The sequence below is a fragment of the Marmota monax genome, unplaced genomic scaffold (assembly GCF_021218885.2).
Source record: "Marmota monax isolate L192 unplaced genomic scaffold, Marmota_monax_Labrador192_F-V1.1 WCK01_AAM20220418_F8-fsc00108, whole genome shotgun sequence".
Lineage (NCBI taxonomy): Eukaryota > Metazoa > Chordata > Mammalia > Rodentia > Sciuridae > Marmota > Marmota monax.
This window is the reverse complement of record NW_026694593.1, coordinates 79634-102681: the sequence shown is the minus strand read 5'-3', so window position 1 is coordinate 102681 and position 23048 is coordinate 79634. Positions and strand designations below refer to the sequence as shown.

General features: G+C 40.5%; 1 protein-coding gene across 3 annotated transcripts in view; it reads left to right on the top strand.

Moving 5' to 3' along the window:
• The window catches only part of LOC124077540 (SLAM family member 9-like), a 44538-nt gene that overhangs the window by 5531 nt on the left and 15959 nt on the right, over positions 1-23048 (top strand). For 2 of the 3 annotated variants that reach the window (XM_046421986.2, XM_046421989.2), the window contains exon 2: positions 10605-10949. In XM_046421986.2, coding sequence (XP_046277942.1) covers positions 10605-10949 — 345 coding nt within the window. The remainder of the gene's footprint in view (positions 1-10604; positions 10950-23048) is intronic. The other variant, XM_046421987.2, reaches the window with a different exon arrangement.

The window sequence follows — 23048 nt, the reverse complement described above, 5'->3', positions numbered from 1 at the left end:
AGCACTCCCTGGAAAATTATTACAAGTAATAGGAGAACCCAGCAAAGGAAAACATACAAACTTAAAATAGAGAAATAAATAGATTCACAGCATGATACTAGTAACCAGAAAGATGTTTTGGCTCTAGAAAAATAAAGTGCCTATTTACAAATACAGTAAGATACATGTAAAAGATATTGATTTGTCTAGTAGGAAAATTAAATTAGGCAAAAGTACATTCTCTTGATGTTAGTAAATAACCATGATCCTACCAAAAAATATTAAGAGGATTAAAAACATCTCAGACAAGCAGGTTCTTTATAAGGAAGAAGGAGGCAAAAACTTCAAAAATATTTCAAAAAATAAACATAGTCAGAAGGACTAGCCCTGGCAGATATTGAAACATATGTCAATATGTTTATTGAGGCAACGGGATAACATGAATAGACAAAGTACAGAGAAAAACACAATGAGTGCTTTTGTGATAGTTAGCAAGCCATCAGAACTAGGGCAAAACCAGCTGCATTCACTCCACAGACCTCAAGCCAAAAGAAGCTCCATAGGACCAAGGATTTAAATGTGGAAATTTCTATCAGGAAAAGGACAGTGGTGATGATTGTGAATGTACTTAATAACACTGAATTGCACATTTAAAATGATTAAAATGTGAATTTTAGGTATATTTTGCTGTGCTGAAATTATCATACATGCAGAACCTCAAACATGAAAATAAAAAATGCAAAAAGGGATTTTTTTTAATGTTAACAACTGAGAGTAGGAAAGCCTTACATGATAAAACCAAAGACAAAAATAGTAAAAAGCCTCTGAAACTGGAAATCCAAGTTCATAAATTTGGCAACATGATGCATCCGTGCCGAGTCACAAGTCATAGCACTACCACACCAGACTACAGTGATTTTTCAATCCCCGTTGTGCATCAGGACTTCAAGGTGATGTGGCTCAGTGGTTGAGTGCCCTGGGGTTCAATGCCTGGTACTCCCCCCACTCAAATATGCCTGGGACCCAACTTTACTGTGATTAGTTAGGAATCATCTGGGACCTTGTTAAATGTGTATTCTGATGCAACATCTGGGTGAGGTCTCAGATTCTGTATGTCTAACAAGCTATGAAATGATGCTGATAACTGTTTAGACCATACTTTGATCAGCAAAGACACAGGGAAACCCAGTTAAAGCAACGCTCAACCCTGACTGCATTTTAGAAGCACCAGGAGACTGTTTAGAGTTCAATATCTAAGGCCCAACACAGACACAATTAAATCAGTATTTGGGGGTGGAAGTAGGCACTATCCTCTCTTTTTTTTATTAGTTGTTCAAAACATTACAAAGCTCTTGACACATCATATTTCATACATTTGATTCAAGTGGGTTATGAACTCCCATTTTTACCACGTATACAGATTGTAGAATCACATCAGTTTTACATCCACGTTTATACATACTGCCATACTAGTGTCTGTTGTATTTTGCTGCCTTTCCTATCCCCTACTATCCCCATCCCCTCCACTCCCCTCCCATCTTCTCTCTCTACCCCATCTACTGTAATTCATTTCTAAAGGAGTGCCACCAGGGTTGAGGAATGATATTATTAGCACCTCTAGATTTATACACTTATTAGTAGCTTTTTTTGGTTGGTGCATTATGATTCTGCACATAACATAATTTGATGGCTTTCATTCCCAGCTTCTTCCCTTGTCATCCCCTCCTCCCTCCCCCTGGTCTCCTTTCTCTACTCTTTGGTCTTTTTATTTAGTTTTTTTTTTCATTGGTTCTTTTTTTAGTTAAAAGTGATAGTAGAATCCATTTTGACATAATCACACAAGCGTGAAATATATTTTATTCTAGTTAGGATCCCATTCTTATTGATGCACATGATGGTGGGATTCACTGTGCTGTTTTCATATATGTCCATGGGGAAATTAGTCCCTAAAAGCCAAAAGTTGAACATTTTCTCTGATCTGTGGCAGCTGACCCATAATAAGGGGGGGAGGGGGAGGGGGAGGGGAAGAATAGACGTTCAGTAGATTAAAAAATGGAAAGACAGGTATCTCTTTGACATACTGATGTAAATTCCTTTGGTTATATATACAGAAATGGGACATAGGGTAGTTCTTTATTTCATATTTGAGCAAATTCCATATTGTTTTCCATAACGGCTGTTCTAATTTGCATTCCTACCAACAGTGTACAAAGGGTTTCTTTTCTGTACATCCTCACTGACGCTTGCTGTCTCTTATCCTTTTGGAAAGTCATCCAAAGATATGAGGCAATGTCTCATGTGGTTTTAATTTGCATTTCCCTGATGGTAGGTGATGCTGAGCCATTTTCATATAACTGTTGGCTATTTGTATATATGGCCATTTGCACCAACAAGTTGCAAAACCTAGAAAAATATGATTTCTCAGAAATATGCAACTTTTAAAATAATTCAGTCTTAAAGGTTGCATATTTCTGAGAAATTATATTTTTCTAGGTTTTGCAACTTGTTGGTGCATGATTTTCAATAGTAGTGTTTTGTGATCCTTTGTACTTATGTAGTATTAGTTGTAATGTTTTCTCATTCATTTTTTATTTCATTTATTTAAATATCTCTTTTTTCTTAGTCTCATTGGTGGTTTGCCAATTTTATCTCCTCAACAAAATCAACTGCTAGTTTGATTGACCTTTTCTATTGTTCCCCTAATCTCTATTTCATTTATTTCTGCACTGATCTTTGTTATTTCTTTTCTTTTGCTGACTTTGGGGTTAGTTCCTCTTTTTTGAGCATGCCTGCCTGTCTCCTCCCTTCCTCCTCCTTCACCTCTTCCTCCCCCCTATTATTTCATGAATTCCTTGGGGAACAGGTTCCAGCCGTTCAGGCTCCTTTCCTTGGCTCTCAGCAAGTGTGCTTCTCTGGGCACAGTGGGCGGGGGCTCCAGTGGAGCTCCAGTACCTTTCTCTTTGGTTCTCTTCTTTTTCTTATTATTTTCCTTTATGCATTTCAGGAATCTGTTTTGCTCTAAGTGCTTAATGTGCTCAATATGCACATTTATTTTCTTGGCAATAATCTTGCCCTTCACTTGCTTGTTTACAACAGTGCCCACGGGGTGCTGGTGACATGGGTTTGCTGCAGTGACAGTTGTGGGGCATTCATTCCTTTTGAACAGTACCCATCCTCTTGATGTCTGTAATGTCACTCTTGTAGACACACATGTATGTGGCTAAAGGAACCACGCTATTATGTTTCCCGAAAGGCCGAACATGTGACAGGTGCCTATTTTTGCTCATTTTGGCAAATTACTAGAAGATGGTGGCTTTGGCTAAAATGAAAAAAAATCAATTTCTATTTCCTGAGTTATAAACCTAGGTTAATCCTTTGAGATCTTTCTTCTTCTTTAATGTAGGTATTTATTGCTATAAATGCGCTCTTAGAACTGCTTTATCTATATACAATATTTTGAGATGTCAGGATGTATTGTGTAATTTCCACTTATTTGTGAATTTTCCTCTTACTAATTTATAGTTTCATACATTGTGTTTGGACAAGATACTTGATTTTATTTTAATATTCTTGAATTTGTTTAGGATTTTTTATTATTAATTTTTTATTAAATTTTTAAAAATTACATTTATAAGAATGATCTTTGGGGGCTGGGGCTGTAGCTCAGTGGTAGAGTGCTTGCCTAGCATGTGTGAGGCACTGGGTTCGATCCTTAGCACCACATAAAAATAAACAAATAAAATAAAGGCATCCTGTCCAACTACAACTCAAAAAAAAATGCTATTTGGAAAATCTTGCCTACATCCTGTGTGGGCAGTGGAATTTGGGTTGGCTGTAAACTAAAGCTAAGGGCCAAGAAACCACAGGACACAGGAAGTGATTTTAGAAAGTGGGGGTGGGTCGACTCTTGGATCTTAGGGATGGAGCTTCCACATTGGAAAGAGAGTGAGAGGCTGTGCTTGCTTTGTTTCTATGGGGAAGCATCAAAATTTTCCATGGAATGTTCTTTGCCAAATAAGGTAGGAAGTGGGCTGTCATGTTTCCAACAGGTTACTCTCAACTCCAGACCTATGAGAGTGGTCTCCCTACTTGAGTGAAGACAGAGGTCAAGTGCATTGCACAATCCATTGAGTGAGAGGGGCCACAAAATAGTTTGCAACATCAAACCTAAATCTCCCTGGCTCAAGGCCGAGTGAAGATGCTCAAATAATTCACAGATAGCATCCCACAGGAGAATGTTCTATGTGTTCTTGTAAAGAATGTGTATTCTGTGGCTATTGGATGGAATGTTCTGTAGATGTCGTGTTCCACGACTAAACACTCAAGGTCACCCCAGGTGAACTGGCACGAAATAATCCCACAGAGACAGAGAAATACCTTTTTTTTTTTTGGGTCCTGTGACAGCTCCTCTGACCTCAGGGGTCTGTGGAAAGAGAGAGAGGAGCATGTGCAGAACCCTTTTATTGGGAAGAAGCCATTCAAATGAGGCAAGGGGTAGGATTACAAAGGAACAGGTGAGTGTAGCTCAGCCCCAGCTGGTATACTTACACCTGAAGATCCACCTTGCTGTCCCAGCTGGGACAATGCCCAGATCATCACAAAGTGTAGTTATTGGTCAGAGCCTTGTGCTTCAGGGCTGGAAAGCATGGTCATTCAGAGAGGCTCCCCACAGATGTCTGTTAGCTTTATTTGGTCCATAGTGTTGTTCAAGTCCACTGTGTCCTTACTGATATTCTTTATGGACCCTCATTGTTGAAAGTGGAATATTAAGAGTAAAGTCACTTAGTATTATTGTGTTGCCATTTCTCCCTTCAGTTTTGTAAACATTTGCTTCACATATTTAGATTTAATTCTTTTTCTTTCTTTTTCTTTTTTTTTCAGTGCTGGGGATTGAACCCAGGGCCTCACACATGCCAGGCAAGGTGCTCTGCCACTGACCTACACCCACAGCCATCTATATTTAAGTTTTCTGATATTGGATATATATTGACAATTATTATGCCCTCTTGATGGATTGTTCCCTTTATCATTACATGATAATTCCTTATGACCATTTTTGATGTAAATCTATTTGTTTGATATATGTATAGCCATTCCTGCTCTTTTTAGTTTCTATTTCCACTGAATATCTCTTTTCTATCCCTTCACTTTCAGCTTATAAATGTCCTTAAAGTTAAATCAAGTCCCCTGCAGGTGCATATAGTTGAATTTAGTTTATTTATCCATTTGGGCACTCTCCGTCTTTTGATTACATCCTCTAAGAAATTGTTGTAGTTATTTTAATACTTTTCAATTTAATTCTACAGTAAAAAGTGATTCTTGTACTAACATTACAGTTTTAGAGTATTCTGAATTTGACTATATTTTTGCCCTTATGATGAGTTTTTATGTTTTAGTGTTAGGATCTTTCCATTTCGACTTGATGAACTCCTTTTAGCATTTCTTGTGAAGCATGTCTAGTGGTGACAAATTCCCACAGCTTGTTTGTCTCGGATTATCCTCTTTTCTTCCTTATTTCTGAATCATAGATTTGCCAGGTATAGTATCCTTGATCAGTAGTCCCCTCACCTTCAATACTTTGAATATATCCTTCTAGTCTCTCCTGGCCTGCAAGATTTCTGCTAAAAAATATTCTGACAGATATATTTTTATGGGTACTCTTATGGATTTTCCTTTTTATGTGATGATTTTCTTTTCTCCTCTTGCTTTCCAATTTTTCTTTTGTTTTTTACTTTTGAGGATTTAATTATAATATGTGTCAATGGAGATCTGTACTTATTTGGAGTTCTTTGGGCTTCATGATTTTGGATGTTCAATTTTCTCTCCAGATTTGGGAGTTTTCTGTCATTATTTCTTTTTTTTTGTTTTAATTTTATTTTTACTGGTTCTTTTTAGTTATATATAACAATAGATTCCTTTTTGGCATAATTATAAGAGCATGGAATATATCCTGTTCTAATTCAGTACCGTGTACCTCTCCTTCTCCTTCCCTTCCCCCTCCCCTGCTCCCTTCCCTCTACTCTACTGATTGTTCTGCCACTTATCCATAGTTATTTTTTAAAATTTGATTTCTTGTAGGTGTACACAGTGGTGAGATTCACTGTGGTATATTCGTATATGTACATAGGAATGTTATGTCAGATTCATTTCACTGTCTTCTCTGATCCATCTTTCCTCCCTTCCCCTGTTCATTCCCCTTGTCTACTCCACTGATCTTCTATTCTTCTTTTTTTTTTTTTACCCCCCCTGCCCTTTATTGTGTGCTATATCTGAGAAAACTCAGCCTTTAGCTTTTTGGGACTGGCTTATTTTAGTTAGCACGATAGTTTCCAGATCCATCCATTTATTGGCAAACATCATAAAGCCATTCTTCTTTAGGGCTAATACTCAACTGTGTATACATACCACATTTTCTTTATCCATTAATCTGTTGAAGGGCACCTAGTTTGGCTCCATAGCTTAGCTCTTATGAATTGTGCTGCTGTAAATATTGATGTTTCTGTGTCACTGTAGTATGCTGATTTTAAATCCTTTGGATATATACTTATTAAAGTTATTTCTTTAAATAAGCTTTTCCTTTTTTCTTACTCTGTGTTCCTCTGGGGCACTCGTAATGCATATACTAGTTCCTTGGTGGTAATCTCACAGTTCCTGTTGATTCTCTTTATTCTGTTGTCTTTTTGTTTGGTTGACTAGGTAATTTCAAATAACTTGTTTTCAATCTTACTGGTTCTTTCTTATTTCCTCACTGATTGACTCTTTTATTGGTGCTATCTATAGAGTTTTTCAGTTTAGTCATTGAGTTCTTTAGTTTCAGAATTTTTGGTTCTTTCACTCTCTCCCTTCCTTTTTTTAATGGCTTCTCTATCTCTTTCAACCTCTGAAATTTTGTTAGTTATCTATCTATCTGCATTCTCTCTCTCTCTCTCTCTTGCTACCAGGGAAGAACCCAGAGGTGCTTAACCACTGAGCTACATCCTCAGCCATTTTTAATTTTGAGACAGGGTCTTCTTAAGTTGCTCAGGACCTTGCTTAAGGTGCTCAGGCTGGCTTTGAACTTTCAATCCTCCTGTCTCAGCCCCCTGAGTTCCTGGGATTACAGGTGTGTACCACCATGCCCAGCTATCTGTGCTCACTTAAAGCTCACTGAAGTTCTTTAGGTTGATTAATTATTTGTTAGGTAGTTTGTAAATCATCATTTGTTTAGGATCTGTTATTTGTGTTTTGTTTTTTTCCCCTTAATTCCCTTTGCTGTGGCTCATGATCCTTGTGGCCATGCGTTGGAGTCTTCACATTTGAAGAAGTAGGCTTGTCGTCCAGTTTTTCACAGACTAGCTTCAGCAGGGAAAGCCCTGGAATGGTAATCTGTCCCAGAGGTCTGGGCAGGTCATGTGGTGGGGCCCATGTGTGGATTGGCTGCTGGAGTCCTTGAGCAGGCTGGCCTGATGCCTGGGTTCATGAGTTAGGGCTTAGGGTTTGGGAAGGCCTGGATTCTGGGTTTATGGGAGCTGTCCTGTGCTAGCATCCCTTGGGATGGACCTTTCACTGGGTCCATGGGGGAGGTCTGTAAGCCCATATCTGTGGCAGCTGGCCTGAAGCCTGGGTGTATAGGCGCTGACCTGACATTGGAACAGGCACTGGTGGCTGGGTCCATGGGGATGGGCCTGGATCCCGAGTCCTCAGGGACTGGCCTGGCACTGCAGTGGGCCTTGACCCTGAGTCTCTGGTTGGGGGGGGGGGCAGTGGAGCAGTCTGGGCCTTGGCTTAGTGAGGCTGACCTGGTACTTGGAGGCACATGGGCTGGTCTTGAGCCTGGGTCTGTGGGGGTCATTCTGGAGCTGGTTGTGTGGGTGCCATCTCAAAGTCTGGGATAGTAAGAGACAACCTGGAGCTGGGGCATGCTGGTGGCTGGGTCTATAGTTACTGGCCTATTATCTAGGTTTTCCTGGGTGGGCTGGCACTTAAGCAGGGAAGGAGCTAGGGATGTTGTCAGATAGTGGGGTTGGTCCGGAGCTTGGGTCAATGGGGCTGGCCAGGAGGAGAGGTGGATCTGGAGGCTGAATCTTTAGGGGTTTCAATCTAGGACCTGGGCTATGCCTGGCTCTGAGCATAAGGTGCCAGCTTGATTCTGGGGTGGATCTGGAGATTGAGTCTGTGGGCCTTGGCTTGAAGTATGGGCTTTCAGGGGCCATCCTGGAACTGACTGTGCTGGAGGCTTGGTCTATAGGAGTAGGTATATGTCCTGGGGCTTCAGTGGCAGGCCTGAGCTTTCCATGCTGTCCTGGAGTCTGGGGACTTGGGGTGGCCTGACACTGAGGCAGGACTGAAGCCTGGGGCCACTGAGGCCAGCCTGGCTCTGGGCAGGCCTGGAGCCTGAGGGTGTAGAGCTGGCTTGGTGCTGAGGTAGGGCAGAGTGAGGCTGGAAGCTGGAGTTGAAGGCATTTGGGGCAAAAGCAGCAGAAGGAAAGAAATAGTGCAGAGATAAATGACATAAGAATCCATGAATCCCCAAGTTAGTGCCTTGAAAATGTCAACAAATTTGGCAAACCTTTAGCTAATCTAAGAAAAAAAGAGAGGACATAGAAAGAATTAAACTCACATCATAAAGTGTGGCCATATTCCCCAACTTTAGAGAAGTTAAATAGATTATAAGAGAATATGTGAATGATTTTACAGTCAATAGTCCAGATGTATTTTTTTCCCTGAATTCCTCTTCTTCTTCCCCTTCCCTGCCACTACTCTTCTCATACTCTACTGAAAAGTTCTCTTAACTGTAACCCTTCCCCACTGTTTCCATTTTTTTCCCTTTTCTTGAGGTGCCAGGGATTGAACCTGGAGCCTCACGCATGATGTCCAGTGGCCTGCCACTGAGCTCTATACACGGCCCCCCTTTTTCCACTCTTGGGAAATCATTATCCCTAGAGTATCTATTCTGAAGTGATCATTAAAAATGCGGATCTTGTGATATCACTCTATAAAGCTCATCTGATATTTTGCTATTGAGCTCATAATCCAAACTTCCGATCCTCATAAAACCTTTCCTGACTCTCAGTCTCGGGTCTTCAGATCTCTTCTTTAGTCAATCTGCTCCAGCCATGGTTATTCTTTCCATTCTATGTACAGGTCAAGCTAGATTCTGTATTGGAACCTTTGTACACACTCTTCCTCTGTCCAGAACATTCCCTGTCATCCTTCATGACCCTGTGTAATTGACCCTTCCTAGGGGCCTATCTTGATGAGTAACTCCCACCCTGTAACTCCTCCAAACCACCATTATTCCATCACGTTATCCTAAGTGTTCATCAGGGTTCTTCCAAACAACAGAAATCAGCGGACTAATTGGAAATGTGCATCAGAGACTAGCAAGTGTCCTCCGATCTTTGAGGGCCCAAATGACTAGGCTTTGAGACTATTCATCCAGGAACCACATCCCAAGTCACACCATCAGAGCTGGTCCAGTAGAAGTTGGCTTGTCCCTTCTGGCAGAGACTTCACAGCTCACACTCCAGTGTCATGGACCTGGACACTTGCCCTGCTCCAAAACAGTTGTCACCATTGCTTCAGGTCTGACTGCTGTGTGGGTTTCACATCAGCAGTACAGAGCTTGTGGCCTTGCTCTTTTGATGTGACTAGCTTGCATTTGAAAGTCTGGGTCTGGTGCATGTGATTGGGAAGCATATGTTGTGTGCTGTCTTATCTGTGAAGGAATCTGTCTTATCTATGAGTGTCTGGCATTTTAAGCTTCTGTAGTAGGAGATAGTCTCTGACTTATCAGGCAGAAAATTCTCAGATTTTTGAGAAATTTTAGTGCTAGGCAAGGGATCTGTGCTGCATTTTTAAAATTTTCTTCATTGCACTTAAAATATCTGAAATTATTTTTTGTCTTCACTTGCAATTTATTCAAACAAAATCCCCATGGGGACAGAGATCTGCTCTGCTTGCTTGTCCTCACCTCCCAGCAACCTCAACAGTGCAAAGTGCATGAAACATTTTTTTAAATGAAGTTGAGCTGAGAGCCCAAGGGATAAACATTTGTACCAAACAAGCGGAGCTTCAAGAAAGAGAAAACTAGTCACATGTCAAATGTCAGAAGAATACGACTGAGGAGTGAAAACTGGATTTGATAAATAAGGGTTTATTAGTGACCTAATCCAGGGCAATTTCAGAGGACTGTCAGGCCAGAGGCCACACTGCAGTGGGTTGAGGAAAAATGTCAGCAGCAGAGAAAGCTGAAACAAGCTTTAGACAAATGGACTGTTGGAGTATCATTTACCAACTTTGATATTGTCAATTTCCTTTTCCTGGAATTAGACCAAGGCCCCTGTTGGGTGCAAGCTTGCATTTGAACCGTTTTCATTTATTAAATTAGAAGCTCCATGGGATAGAAATAGAAGCTCCGCCCTGCTTGTTGTCTTTGCACCTCAGCAAGAGAAGGAAAGAGCCAGAGTCCAGGAGGGGGACAGACATGTGGCTGGAATCAAAACTGCCACATTCTAGGCAAGATCAACACCCAAGGGAGTCCCCTCTGCAACTTTGGCTCCCTCTCTGTAAATATCCATGTGACGTGAAATCCATGTGCAGATACAACGTGCTGTTTTCTTTTGCTAACTCAGCTCTTCCTTTAGCAGGTTTCCAGACTGTCAGAGACCCCGGCCCTTCCTGCACCTTGAACAGGGTCGTGGGGGAATCTGTTCAGTTGCCCCTGAACCACACTTTGAGCCCTGACATCCGGGAGATAGAGTGGAAGTGGAATACTGAGGCCGAGCAGCAGCAGCTCCTGGTGTCCTGGAAGCCCTCGGGTCCGGAGTGGTACGAATTTGAAGACAAATACAAGCACAGATTCTGCCTGACTGAGGAGTATATTTTGAACATTTCGAATCTCACCGTGGAAATGAGTGGACTGTATGTAGCGGAAATCAAATACAACACAGGAAAATCCCAGAAGAAAGATTTTAGACTCTGCGTCCATGGTGAGTCGGGTTCCACGCCCAAGCAGGCTTTCCAACAGCCATGTTGCTAAAGTAAGTTGGCCTTAAATCAGGTGACGAAGAAACCCAAAACAAAAAATAAACTAGATCCTTTTTAGGACATCTTCTGATGTCCTAAAAATAAAAACTAAAATTCAAAGATACATCTTAGGGAAAACTAGCTGAAGTTCTTAACATTTATACAAAATGCACATGAAATGGCATTTTTACTGGCACTGGGAGTCACCCAAAAATTAAAAAAAAAACTTTCTTCAGTCATGAGATACTGTAAAATTGATTATTAGAATTATAAAGGTATATTAAAAAGTCTTTAATTGACTGTTTCAAGAACTGATTTAAAAATTCTGTGACTGAGATAAACCCCAAACTGGACATTGAAAAAATGAAGGAAAAAAATACCCATTGAAAAGGAGACTAAGGTTAGAAACGATCATGAAGTAAAATGACTTTATTTTAATTTTTGGTACCAGGGATTAAACTCAGGGTGCTTTACCACTGAGGCACTTCCCCAGCCCTTTTTATTTTGAGATGAGGTCTTGCTATGTTGCTTGAGGCCTTACTAAGTTGCAGGGCTGCCCTTGGATTTGTGATCTTCCTGCTTCAGCCTCTGGAGTTGCTGGGATTGTAGGTGTGTATTATCATGCCTGGCTTGGTAAAATGGTTTTGGATAAATTGATATGAAGTACAACTGTCAAATTTTCAAAAGAAAACTCTGTCCTAGAACCAGGTTGAAGATGCAGAGAGTGACCCAGCCTCTGTGTCCTACATCTCCCAAGCCAACAAACAAACCAACATTCTTCCCCATGAAGCAGAAGTACTGGGCAGAGGAGCAAGTGTGAGAACAGTGAGAAGAGGGAGTAGAATCAAGTGCATCCAATGGCCAGAGCACTCTCCATTGGTTGGCTCTGTCTCCGCCCATCCTCCATCTCCGCTAGTGGGTCACTGCAGCCATCTCCCAACTGGCCTCTCTGCCTTTGTTCTCTTCCCTCTTTACAATCACCTCCCACACAAATACTGTTTCTATCTTATAAAAATGCAAATATTCACCGGGCATTGTGGTGCACGCTGTGATCTCAGTGACACCAGGTACCAAGGCAGGAGGATTGCAAGTTTGAGGTCAGCCTGAGCAACCTAGTTGTGGGAGACCAACCTCACACGTGACTGAGTTAACTTCCCTGCAGGGTGATGTGGCATCAGGCGACACCTATGCTGCTAGACAGCCCTGCCCTTCTCGGGTTTGAGGGACTGTGTCTTCTGCAAGGGTGTGCCTTTCTACATCCCCATGGGAGGAGCTATGCTCACCTGTTTCTTTGTAATATAACCCCTTGCCCTGTTTAGGATAGAATGTTCTATGGAAACACATTTTGTGTGTCTCCTTCTCTTACTGGGCCCTTGGGTGTGGCCTTCCTAGATGTCAGTCAACCTGCTGATAGCAGACATCATGAAGCTAGACTCAGCCCCCTGAAACCTGACCCCTTGCCTCATTTGAATAGTTTCTCCTCAATAAAAGGGGTTGGCATGTGTGGGCCCTCTCTCTCTTTTTCTCTTTCTGTGGACTCTTAATGTCAGAGGAGCCGTCACAGCAACCCCAAAGAAAAAGGTATTTCTGTCTCTTGTGTGGTTATTTCATGTAGCCCAGTTCCCCTGGAGTGACCCCTGAGTGTGTTAGTCATGAAGAACCCGGCAAGTGGCGTCCCTGGCTGGGCACAAGGTCTGAGTGTTTAAGTCGCTGGGAAAGAAAGCCACAAATGGTGGCCCATACGGGGACTCCAGTATAAATATTAAAAATTTAGTGAGTTAAAAGTTCTATCCAGAAGTTAAGCATGCTTAGGATTGAAGAGTATTGTGGGATGAATTGTAGAAGGTAAGTGAATTAGACAGAAGGAAAATCTGTGATGTTAAACTAGTCTGTAACTAGTCCCACGGCCAGCAGTGCTTTTAACCCTTAAATGACCTGACCTAAATGCAGACTCCTTTAAGATCTGATAGTAACACTGGCATCTGCCACTAAAACTCACTTTTAAAGCACCCACATGCTACAAAAAAAAAAAAAAAAGTACAAAATACCAGCAGACACAAGCTGCAACCGCAGGTCACAGAGACAAGGCAAGCTGCTACTCGCCATAGGATCCTGACCAGGTGGGGAATGCAGACGAAACCAAATGCCACCAGCTCGGAAAACTCAGGGAACTTTTGCCCCGACAATGGGCAACAGGCTCCATGCTGTTTCCGTCATCTTGGTAACCAGGTGATGCCTGTCCGCAGGGGGGGCTTCCTGGTCCTGCCTCCTGCATTTTCCTGGGCTTCCCATTGGTTCTTCCACAGTCTCTCAGACAGGACTTCTGGTCCCGCCTTCCAGCCACTAACCTGTACTTCCTGTTTCAGACCTGCCTGAGCTGCTACCTGAGCTGTACATTTTTAGGAATGTCAACCTGTAAATGCTAACGAAAAATATCTTTTTCAGGCAAAATATTAATTCCACAGGTTTCTGTGTTGCAGCCCTAAATTTGAGTTAGTTTTGAGTTAAATAACCTGACTTTTCTCTATAATTGTGTTACTAAATAATGTTCTATTGATGAGAGATACTAGACATACTTCTTTATATTTTACCTTTAATTTTGGAGGTTATGGGGATGCATTTGCTCGCCATAGGAACAAAAGCTGGCAATGTTTCTGTGATGAACAAAAAAATTCTTATTCTCATTCCTGACTATATGATTACAAGAAATAAAAATGTATACATAAATATCTTATTTCAGTTACATCAAGTGACTTCACATAGAAGAGTGCACTCCTAATTAAAAATAAATTAAAATGGATCCAAAGATTTTAAGAACCACGTGGTTATATAAAGTTAATACAATTATAAATTATGCCTTTATTCTTAATATATATATTTTCTAGGTATTTAAATAACCTATAGTTGTTAACCTATAAAATAATTAGCATATATGTCTAATTGTTTAGTATATATATATTTGTTTAATTGTTTTTCTTCAACAGAAAACCCATAATTTGTATGTTTTATATGTATATTTATCTGATACTCTGCCTTTTAGTTATAGATATTTGAGATAAATGTATTTTACTATAAATTTGCTTTTAAAAGAGAATACAACTTTCAAGTAATTTCTAATTTTCAAAGTAATTATACAAATTTTTATAAGATGATAAACAAATATAATTCTGTCTACAGAAATATCTAAGAACTTTCACTATATTTTCATTGATATTTCTTATCAAAGTACAATAATTCATTTAGATTCTAAGATTTTCAAAAATTGTTCCAAAGTATAACCAGAAAAAATTCTAGAAGAAAAAGATGCTTCAACAGAGAGGAAACACACATTGGAGGTCCTAAAAAGAAGAAAGAAATCATCTTTGGGTAAAACAAGGTCTTTATATTCTAGATTTTAATGATAAAAATATTTTCCTGAATAAAAAGATGCCACAGTCTGGCTGGGCAAAATAACCAGGAGGTGACAAGCAACTTGAAGGTTGAAGCAGGAACTGCTTTATTATGGAGCAGCAGGGGTATATATACCTGATTACATACAGCTTGACTCAATTAGCATCATCCAGATACAGCAATCAGCCAGTAAGGAATCCCCACCATCTTAATGGCTCGGTGGCGTTGCCTAACAAACCACTTCTCCTGGCAAACTGCCAGGTGCCATCTTGACTTGATTTGCATCCCCAACAAAAATATTTTTTATATCATTATCTAAACAGATGATATGGAAAATCAAAACAATTAAAAAAGAGATTTATATGTACTGGACTCACTATAAAAATTTTAACAGGTTAATTCAAGGACATTTCAAGCTATTTTTCTAATTTCTCCCTGAGCCATGCTTCATATTTGCTACTTGTCACCTCACTCTAATGGCCCTTCCTCTCCTTGATCTGCTGGTGGCCCTCCAGGGAAGAATAGCCACCTCCCACAGTCCCCTGCATTACAGGCAGCCTTTCACTGGGAGGGAGTGGGAGAAGGGTGAGGGACTCCAACATGGCAGATGGGAAGGCTTTTAAGAAGAGACCGGGTTGACTGGATTGAGTGTCCAATACGTGTTTCTAGTCAGGGAGTGGTGGAGAGTACACCAGCCATCTCCGTGACCTCTAGATCTTGATGCCTGCTTTGGCTTTAACTCTCCTCCTTGGCTGATAATTTTTCTGCATAGCTTTCTGAGTGACAAAACATTGATATGTCTCATCCTATCCCTGTGGCACCATTGGTACCTGCTTGAATTAGGTCAGTATAGAGGGTTTTCTCCATATGGATGCATAGATCTCTTAGGATATAAGATCTGTAAAGGAATTCCTTTGGTTCTTCTACTCAAAAACTAGAACTAGAAAGCAGATGGCGCTGTCTCTGTGAGGGGCCACAATAGCCTGCCATCTTCCCTGTCCCCCCATCTTTATTCCCTTGGGCTTCTCCACATAGTAGGGATGATATCCTTTTGTAGTTATGGCTTCCACATAATCAGAGAGCAAAGGGATTTTCCTGGCCCCATCCACATAGACAGCTGGAAGAAAAGGTTCTCATTGGTGAGGTTGGAACCCATGACCACCCCTAGATTGTGCATTGGCTGGTGGAATCGCACACTCCGCCTGGCAGATGGATGCACGCTTTCCTCTGTCACTAGATTCAGAGTGCTGTGGTTGACAATCATAAAACCACACAAGGTTGGAGCAGAAGGGAGCTGCCAGAAAAAGGAGAAGTGCCACTAACTGATTTCCCTTTGGTCCACCTTCCACTCCCTACTCCACCACTGCTCCGATCAGACCTTCCAACAACTCCCCCATTCCTCACTGCCTGTGCACCCATCTCAGTGTGAGAGAGGCCTCTGTGAATCGGAGTCATCTATACTCCCGTGTTTCTAGGCAAACACTTTTAACGCATTGATTGGCTCTCTTTCTCCCTTTCCTCTGGGCTTTCAGAACACCATGTCCTAAATCAAGATTTTCCTGATCCTTTTCATCCTGAAATGAACTTTTCCATTATCAAGTCTCAATATTGATGTTTTTCTAATTTTTTTTTGGATGTTGTTTCTCTCTGCCTTGTGCTGTAGTTATTTGTGTGTGGTCCATGCTCCACCCAAGAGCAGAGTTCGTGTCCTGCTCTCTTGGGCATCCACCTTGTGTCTCGAGCAGCACCAGTGAGTGTTCAGAAAGTATTTCCTTAGAGCTCATGTCAAGAAGGGAGACCAGTAGAATAGAAGAAGGGGGTGAGGGCAAGGGAGGGGGGAAGGGAAAGGGAGGTACTGGGAAGGAAATGGGTCAAATTATGTTATGTGCAAGTATGAATATGTCACAACAAATCCCATTAATATACGTAATTACAATGTGCCAATTAAAAATTTTAAAATAAAGTACTCCTTTAACCAAACAGATTGAAGCAATATTTAAAGGATACTGACAGATACCTAAGTTTTCTTAACTTTTAAAAAAATTCAACCTTGATTCATTCTTTCATCCATTGAAAAGAGCATATAATAAAAAAATCATATAAACCAATTGCTGCGTGAGTATTTTAAATACCTAAGAGTGTCAGCTTTCAAAATACTCCTGTATGTCTCAGAACACTTTGTAGTACATATTTCATTTTGCTTTATATTTAAACTATTATCTCTTCATGAAGTCAGCTGCTTTAAAATAAACTTAATTTTTTTTTACACAAATGGAGCACAGCTTTTCATTTCTCTGGTTGTATGTTATGTAGAGTTATACCATTCATGCAATCATACCCATACATAGGGGTAATAATGTCCATACCATTCTACCATCCTCTCCCCTCCACACCTCCCTCCCCTTTCTCCCCTCTGCTCAATCCAAAGTTCCTCCCTGCTTCCCTTGTCCCCTGCCCATTATCAGCATCCACTTATCAGAGAAATCATTTTGCCTTTGTTTTTTGGGGATTGTCTCACTTCGCTTAGTATGGTATTCTCCATTTCCATTCATTTACCCATAAATGCCATAATTTAATTCTTTTAAAGGCTGAGTAGTATTCCATTGTGTATATATACCACAGTTTCTTTATCCATTCATCTATTGAGGGCATCTAGACTGCCTCCACAGTTTAGCTATTGTGAATTGAGGTGCTATAAACATTGAGGTGGCTGCATCACTGTAGGGTGCTGCTTTTAAGTGTTTTGGGTGTAGACTGAGGAGTGGGATAGCTGACTCAAATAGTGGTTCCATTCCAAATTTTCTAAGGTATCTCTGTACTGCTTTCCAAAGTGGTTGTACCATTTTGCAATCTCAACAGTCATTAATCAGTGTTATCTTTTCCCCCACATCCTTGCCAACATAAAATAAACTGTTTTTAAGTATCATCATGTGTAACTCATGTTTGATCCTCAGCAGTGGCCAAATAAAATAAAATAACCATCTTCTTCAGGCACATGTTCTGTGAATTTGGGGAAGAACTCAAGAAATGAACTATTTTATATCTGTGGTTGGCAAATTGCAGCCACAGGTCAAATTCAGCCCAATGCCTGCTTTTGTAAATAAAGTTGTATTAGAACACAGACACATTTATTCTATTACAAATTGTATTTGGCAGTTTTTGTGTTCTAAAAGACAAAGGTTTGTAGCTGTTACATCAAAAACCTAAAATATAATTTGACCCTTTACAGAAAAGTGTGCCTATCCCTGCCCTGGATAATTTTGTTGACACAACTGATCCACAAGACTTTATAGGGTCATGACAAGGAGTAAATTAACACATGTAGGGCACTTGTTGCTGTGCCTGGGGGCTGTGGATATAGCTCAGTGGTTGATGCTTGCATGTGTGAGGCCCTAGGTTCCGTCCCTAGTACAGAAAAAATGGAGTAAATGACATTCATAAATTTTCTAAGTATAATGTCTTTGCATTCCTGTATTAAACACAACTTGATCATGATGTATCATGAGATTATATTTGCTAATATTTTCTGTAGGGATTTTAACTTCTCTGTTTATAACTGGCATTCACTCACGTGTTTTGTCCTGTTTTGTCTTGTTTCTGGCATTTTCTGTGTCTAATGTGAGTACTGAAGTTAAACCATCCTTTCTAAATGAACCAAGGAGTATTGTGGTTTTTTCCCCCTTAATTCTGGAATAGTGTACACAGCATCAGAATTTTATTTTGTTTGGCAATTTGTTAGCATTCACTCCTAAAACCATATGTTCTTCAATGTCCTTTGTAAGGACATCTGCCATGTGACCAGCACTGGCTTCATGAAAGAAGGTTCAATTCATCAGTGATTGCTAAGAAGTTTTAAATTAAAGAGACAAGGCTCTCATTACCTTTAAAACCAGCTCCAGGATGGCTTCTCCTAGGTCCCGCCTCCAGCCACCTAATGCGGTAGAGAGGTTTACAGAAGAGACTAGTGAGAGAGAGAGAGAGAACACACCAGGGAGTGGGCTTTTATTGGGGAACAAAAACTTCTGTGGAAAATCCCATCCAATGAAGGTTAAAGGGGGCAGCATCCCAAGGTCAGGGGCGATGATTGGGTCTTCGGGGCAGTGACCAGACACGCCTCTGCACAGACAAGCCCTCGGACCTGGAGAAGGGTGGGGAAAGCCCTAACACAGCTGTGTCTAAGCGCCCCTCACCCAGCCAGGGAGGTAACTCAAATCACGTGCGAGGATGGCCTCCCACATATTCCTCCCTTTTTTCTTTTAAAAAGCAGGCGATGATTTACTCTCTTGAGTCTCTGCACTCTTGCTCTGAAGACATGCCATCCTATAATTACAACACAAAAAAGAATTAACAGCAAAGAGAACAATCCAATAATGTACCAGGCTGAGTGTTTAAGAATATTTCCAGGGTTAAATCCACTTAATTCCTTCAATATTTGATTAGCCATAGAAGAAGGATCTGAACAATCAGCTCTATTATTTTGAATATCTTGGATATGATGATGGAGTTCCAAAAGATCCAAGCTATTATTATTGTTTTGCCAAATACCCAACAAATGGTTCTTAACCTTCTCCCAATCCCAGAGAGAAGCATTGTACTTGGCAGCTGTAACACACACATGTATAACTTGCATGGCATTTAAGCCTTTCCTTAAACTTTAAAGCCAAAAGTTCATTACTTATATTTATAACAGTCACCTCTAAGGTGTTTAACTTAGTCTCAATCCTTTCATCAATATTTACTTGATTACACAGAGCCTTGGAAGTATTTGGGGCTAAATTATTAAGAAATTTTGCATGTTGAATATTTTGAGATAAAGTTATCGAGGCTGAGACAGTGGATGCAATGAAAGAAAACCAAAGCCAAAACTCCCACAATTATAATTCCAATGGCATGTCTAGGTCTTGCTAGCTGGGTATGAATTTGCTGTAAGACTTGAAAACCAGCATCAGCGTACCATGGCTCTGAAATATTAGCAGGCAATAAAACAAAAGAGGGCTGATGAAGTATCAGCACTCCTTTTCCTCTATTATATCTAGTAACACAATTGGTTAGGTTACATTTGTTACATGTTACAACATATCTGTCATCTATCCATTTAACTTTTACTTTTCCAATGATTAAAACGTAAGGAGATTGGACACAGGCTTGTAAGTCATAGCAAGATCCCTCCTTACAGCTCTTGCCAACAAATTTTGGTAAAGGCTTGTCTGCAAAATGTAAGAATTCTGAGGCAGCAATTAAGCGCCAAACATCTTTTTGAATACCACCCTCACTGTAAGTCAAAACATTACTAACAAATCCTGCAGGTGTCATAGCAGAATTTTTTCGTAATTGTCTTTTATCAATTTTTGGAGACCAGTCTAAAATATACCCACTATCTTTAGACACCTTATATTGTACAGGAAAAGTATTTACACAATATATCCATCTAGGAAAGGTGCCAATCTCAATTGTAGAACTATTTGGACAATGAGGTATTTGTGGAGGTTTTGCAGAAATGACTCGTTTGTTATGGGAAAGTCCCATTTTGATCACTGATCTAGTATACAGTTTTAAGTCTCCATAAATTGTATGATTAGTCAGTCTAGATCTCCCAACAACTGTCTTTTCTCAGACAGCCAGCATGTTTATCATGGGACCAACACAAAGGTAATTGGGCACTGTAGCCAGAATAATTAAATCTAGTCACATGATTGGGAGTAATATGAGTATCTGTAAATCATCCCATCATGAGTGAGTCATTAGTAAACACTGGAATAGATTCTCCAGTCCACACAGCTGGGTGTACCAGGGGTGGATCTGGGAAATACATCCAGTAAGTGTCTGCTCAACTCCCTTTTACCTGACAGCCCAGCAGGGCAATTACTGTAGCTACCATCATCAATGGAATCTTATTTCTTTCTAGGAGTCAAATTATTCATGAAGCTTGTGTTGTCAGCTTCTTCATGTCTTCCCTTGAGATCAGCTTTTCAGCTGGGTCATGTTGGTTCCTTTTCATTCTTCTTCAATATCTCTTCCTTTTGAGTGGAGGCTTTTCTGGGTTGATTTTCAGTCACTTGAATCTCAATTCTATCTCTTTCATGTCTGATTGTGCATTCAGGCATCCAGATAGGATGGAAAGCACATTCTGGAAATATACAAGCATGACCTCTGCCCTACATAATCACTGGATCTTGGACTTTCCATTGACCAGTCTGTAAATCTTTCCACAAAACTCTGCCTAAAGGGCCTGTTGTTGTGGAAGACATAGGTCTCTCAGCTGCAGTGTGACCTTCTGTGTCACAATTTAAAAAATTTAAAACAAACAATGCATGGTTGAGGCTATTTTGGGGAGCCATAAAACTATTCCCCCCTTTTAATTTTTATAATTGCAGCTTAATAGATAAATGAGCTCATTCCACAATGGCTTGGCTTTGGTGGTTATAAGGAATTCCTGTTTTATGATCAATTTGAAACTCTTGGCAAAATTGTTGAAAAGAAGAGCTTACATAAGCTGGTGTATTATCTGTAAAATTAAATCTAATACAGCAAAGGCTTCTAGGCAATGAGAAATTACATGCTGAGTATTTTTTTTGTATGTGCTGTGGCAAAAATAAGTCTGGAATGTGTATCAACTATCACATGTACATAATATTGTTTACCAAATTGAAGAATATGAGTTACATCCATTTGCCATATTTGATTTGGTTTTAATCCACGGGGATTTACCCCTGATGGCAGAGATGGAGTGTGAATAACAAACTTAGGGCAGTGACTTACAATTTGATGAGCTTGTTCTCTGGTAATATTAAATTTTTTACATAAGCTAGAAGCATTCTGATGATGAAAGGAATGTGAAGCTTGTGCACAATCAAATGGAGACATCTGTTGACAAACAGCTACTAGTTTATCAATCTTGTCATTACCTGAAGTTAAAGGTCCTGGAAGATTAAGTGTGAGCTCGTATGTGTCCTATGAAACATGGGTATTTTTGCATTTCGCATTTCAAAATAACTTAAATAGCTCTTGTGGTGAGGTATACCCAATAACTGAAGTTTCAATATTTTTGGTAACCCCAACTGCATATAAGCTATCAGAATAAATATTAATAGGTTTATTTGTAAAGTAATTTAAGGCACAAATGAGAGCTTGTAGCTCTGCTCTTTGGGCAGAAGTATATGAGGTTTGTATTACCTCTGTATGAACATGGCTATAAAAACCTGCTTTACCTGAGCTTGAACCATCAGTGAACACCAATAGGGCTCCATCTATGGGCTGGGCACATACAATCTTTGGAAAGATAAGTGGTGTTATTGATACAAATTGAATAATTTTATCACAAGGTTAATGACTTTCTATCTGACAAGGAAAATCAGCAAAAGCTATTTGCCATAAACTAGAAGCTTGAAAAAGCCAATTATTTTGTTGAACAGAAAATGGAGAATTCAAGCTCCCATTCACCTGCGTCACGCAGACAAACCGCTGTGAATCAGCACTAAATGATCCCACTGAAACAACTGGTCAGCCCTTCTGAACCTGTGGAGGTTAATACCAACCAAGCATTCATAGGCAGTGGCCACAGGATTGAGACGGGTCTTGGAAGAGCCAGTCAGGACCCACCCATTGCATTGGTCACCCAGCAAAGGGAACGAAGTGTCGCCATTTGCATGGGATACCACCATGGCAGAGAACTGACGTCACCAGAATGCAGCGGAGGAGATAACTTCATTGAAACCGGCGGCGACAGGTGTGTAACCCCCTAGCTTTCCCTCTCCACCCAGTGGGGAAACCTTAAAGGCCCCTCCCAGCTCTCCCATAAGGACCCCTCCCAGCTCTCCCAAGGGAATCAGGAGTGGCGCGGGACCGTGGTGCAGAACCCCCGGCTACCGCTCCCACCAGTGCTGACAACTGAGGTCTCTAGCACCAGCTACCGGGGGTGTGGCTACCGGAGGGCAAGCAAAATACGCTAAGGGTTCTCAGCCCCAAGCTCTACAAATTTAGGGTCTGAGGGAATGGCAAACAGGGAGAGTGTGCCCAGTTGTTCAAGAAAATAGGGCTCCCGGGAGCAGCAGACCTGGCGTGTAGCCAGTATTGTGGTGAGCGTCACCGGTGAGCAGGGCCTGGCTTGAGGAAAAGTGGGGAAGTGAGTAGACACAAGAAAAGGCCCTAGGCACTCAGGATTGGAGACCCGCCCAGTCTGGGAGGAGGAGCTGCTGCTCAGTGATTTGTTCCTGCGTATTGAGAGGAGAAGCTTGGCCCGGTGGGCACAGCTCCACCTACTGGAAGAGAAGTTAATCAAACTCTAAGACTGCATTTATTAATTTTTTTTATTATTTGGGTTTTTTTATTTTCATTTAAAAATTTTTTTTTAAATTTTTTAAATTTTATTTTTTATTTTTATTTTTTGGATTATTTTATTTATTTATTTTTTTCTTTTTTTATTTTCTATTGTCTTTTCATTTCTTTTCAATTTCCTTATTCCCCCTCCCTTGAACTCTACCTGTTTACTCTCATTCTCTTTAGTGACTTCTTTCCTTCCCTTCTAATACCTTTCCTCCCAAGCATCAAATAAATTTATAGGAGTAAACAGTAACTCAGCAGTCAAACAGAACAAGAAGTAACATGAGCAGCATGAAAAAGCAAGGAAGAAAAGGAGTACAAACAATGCAGGACAGCCTAAATATTCAGGAGGA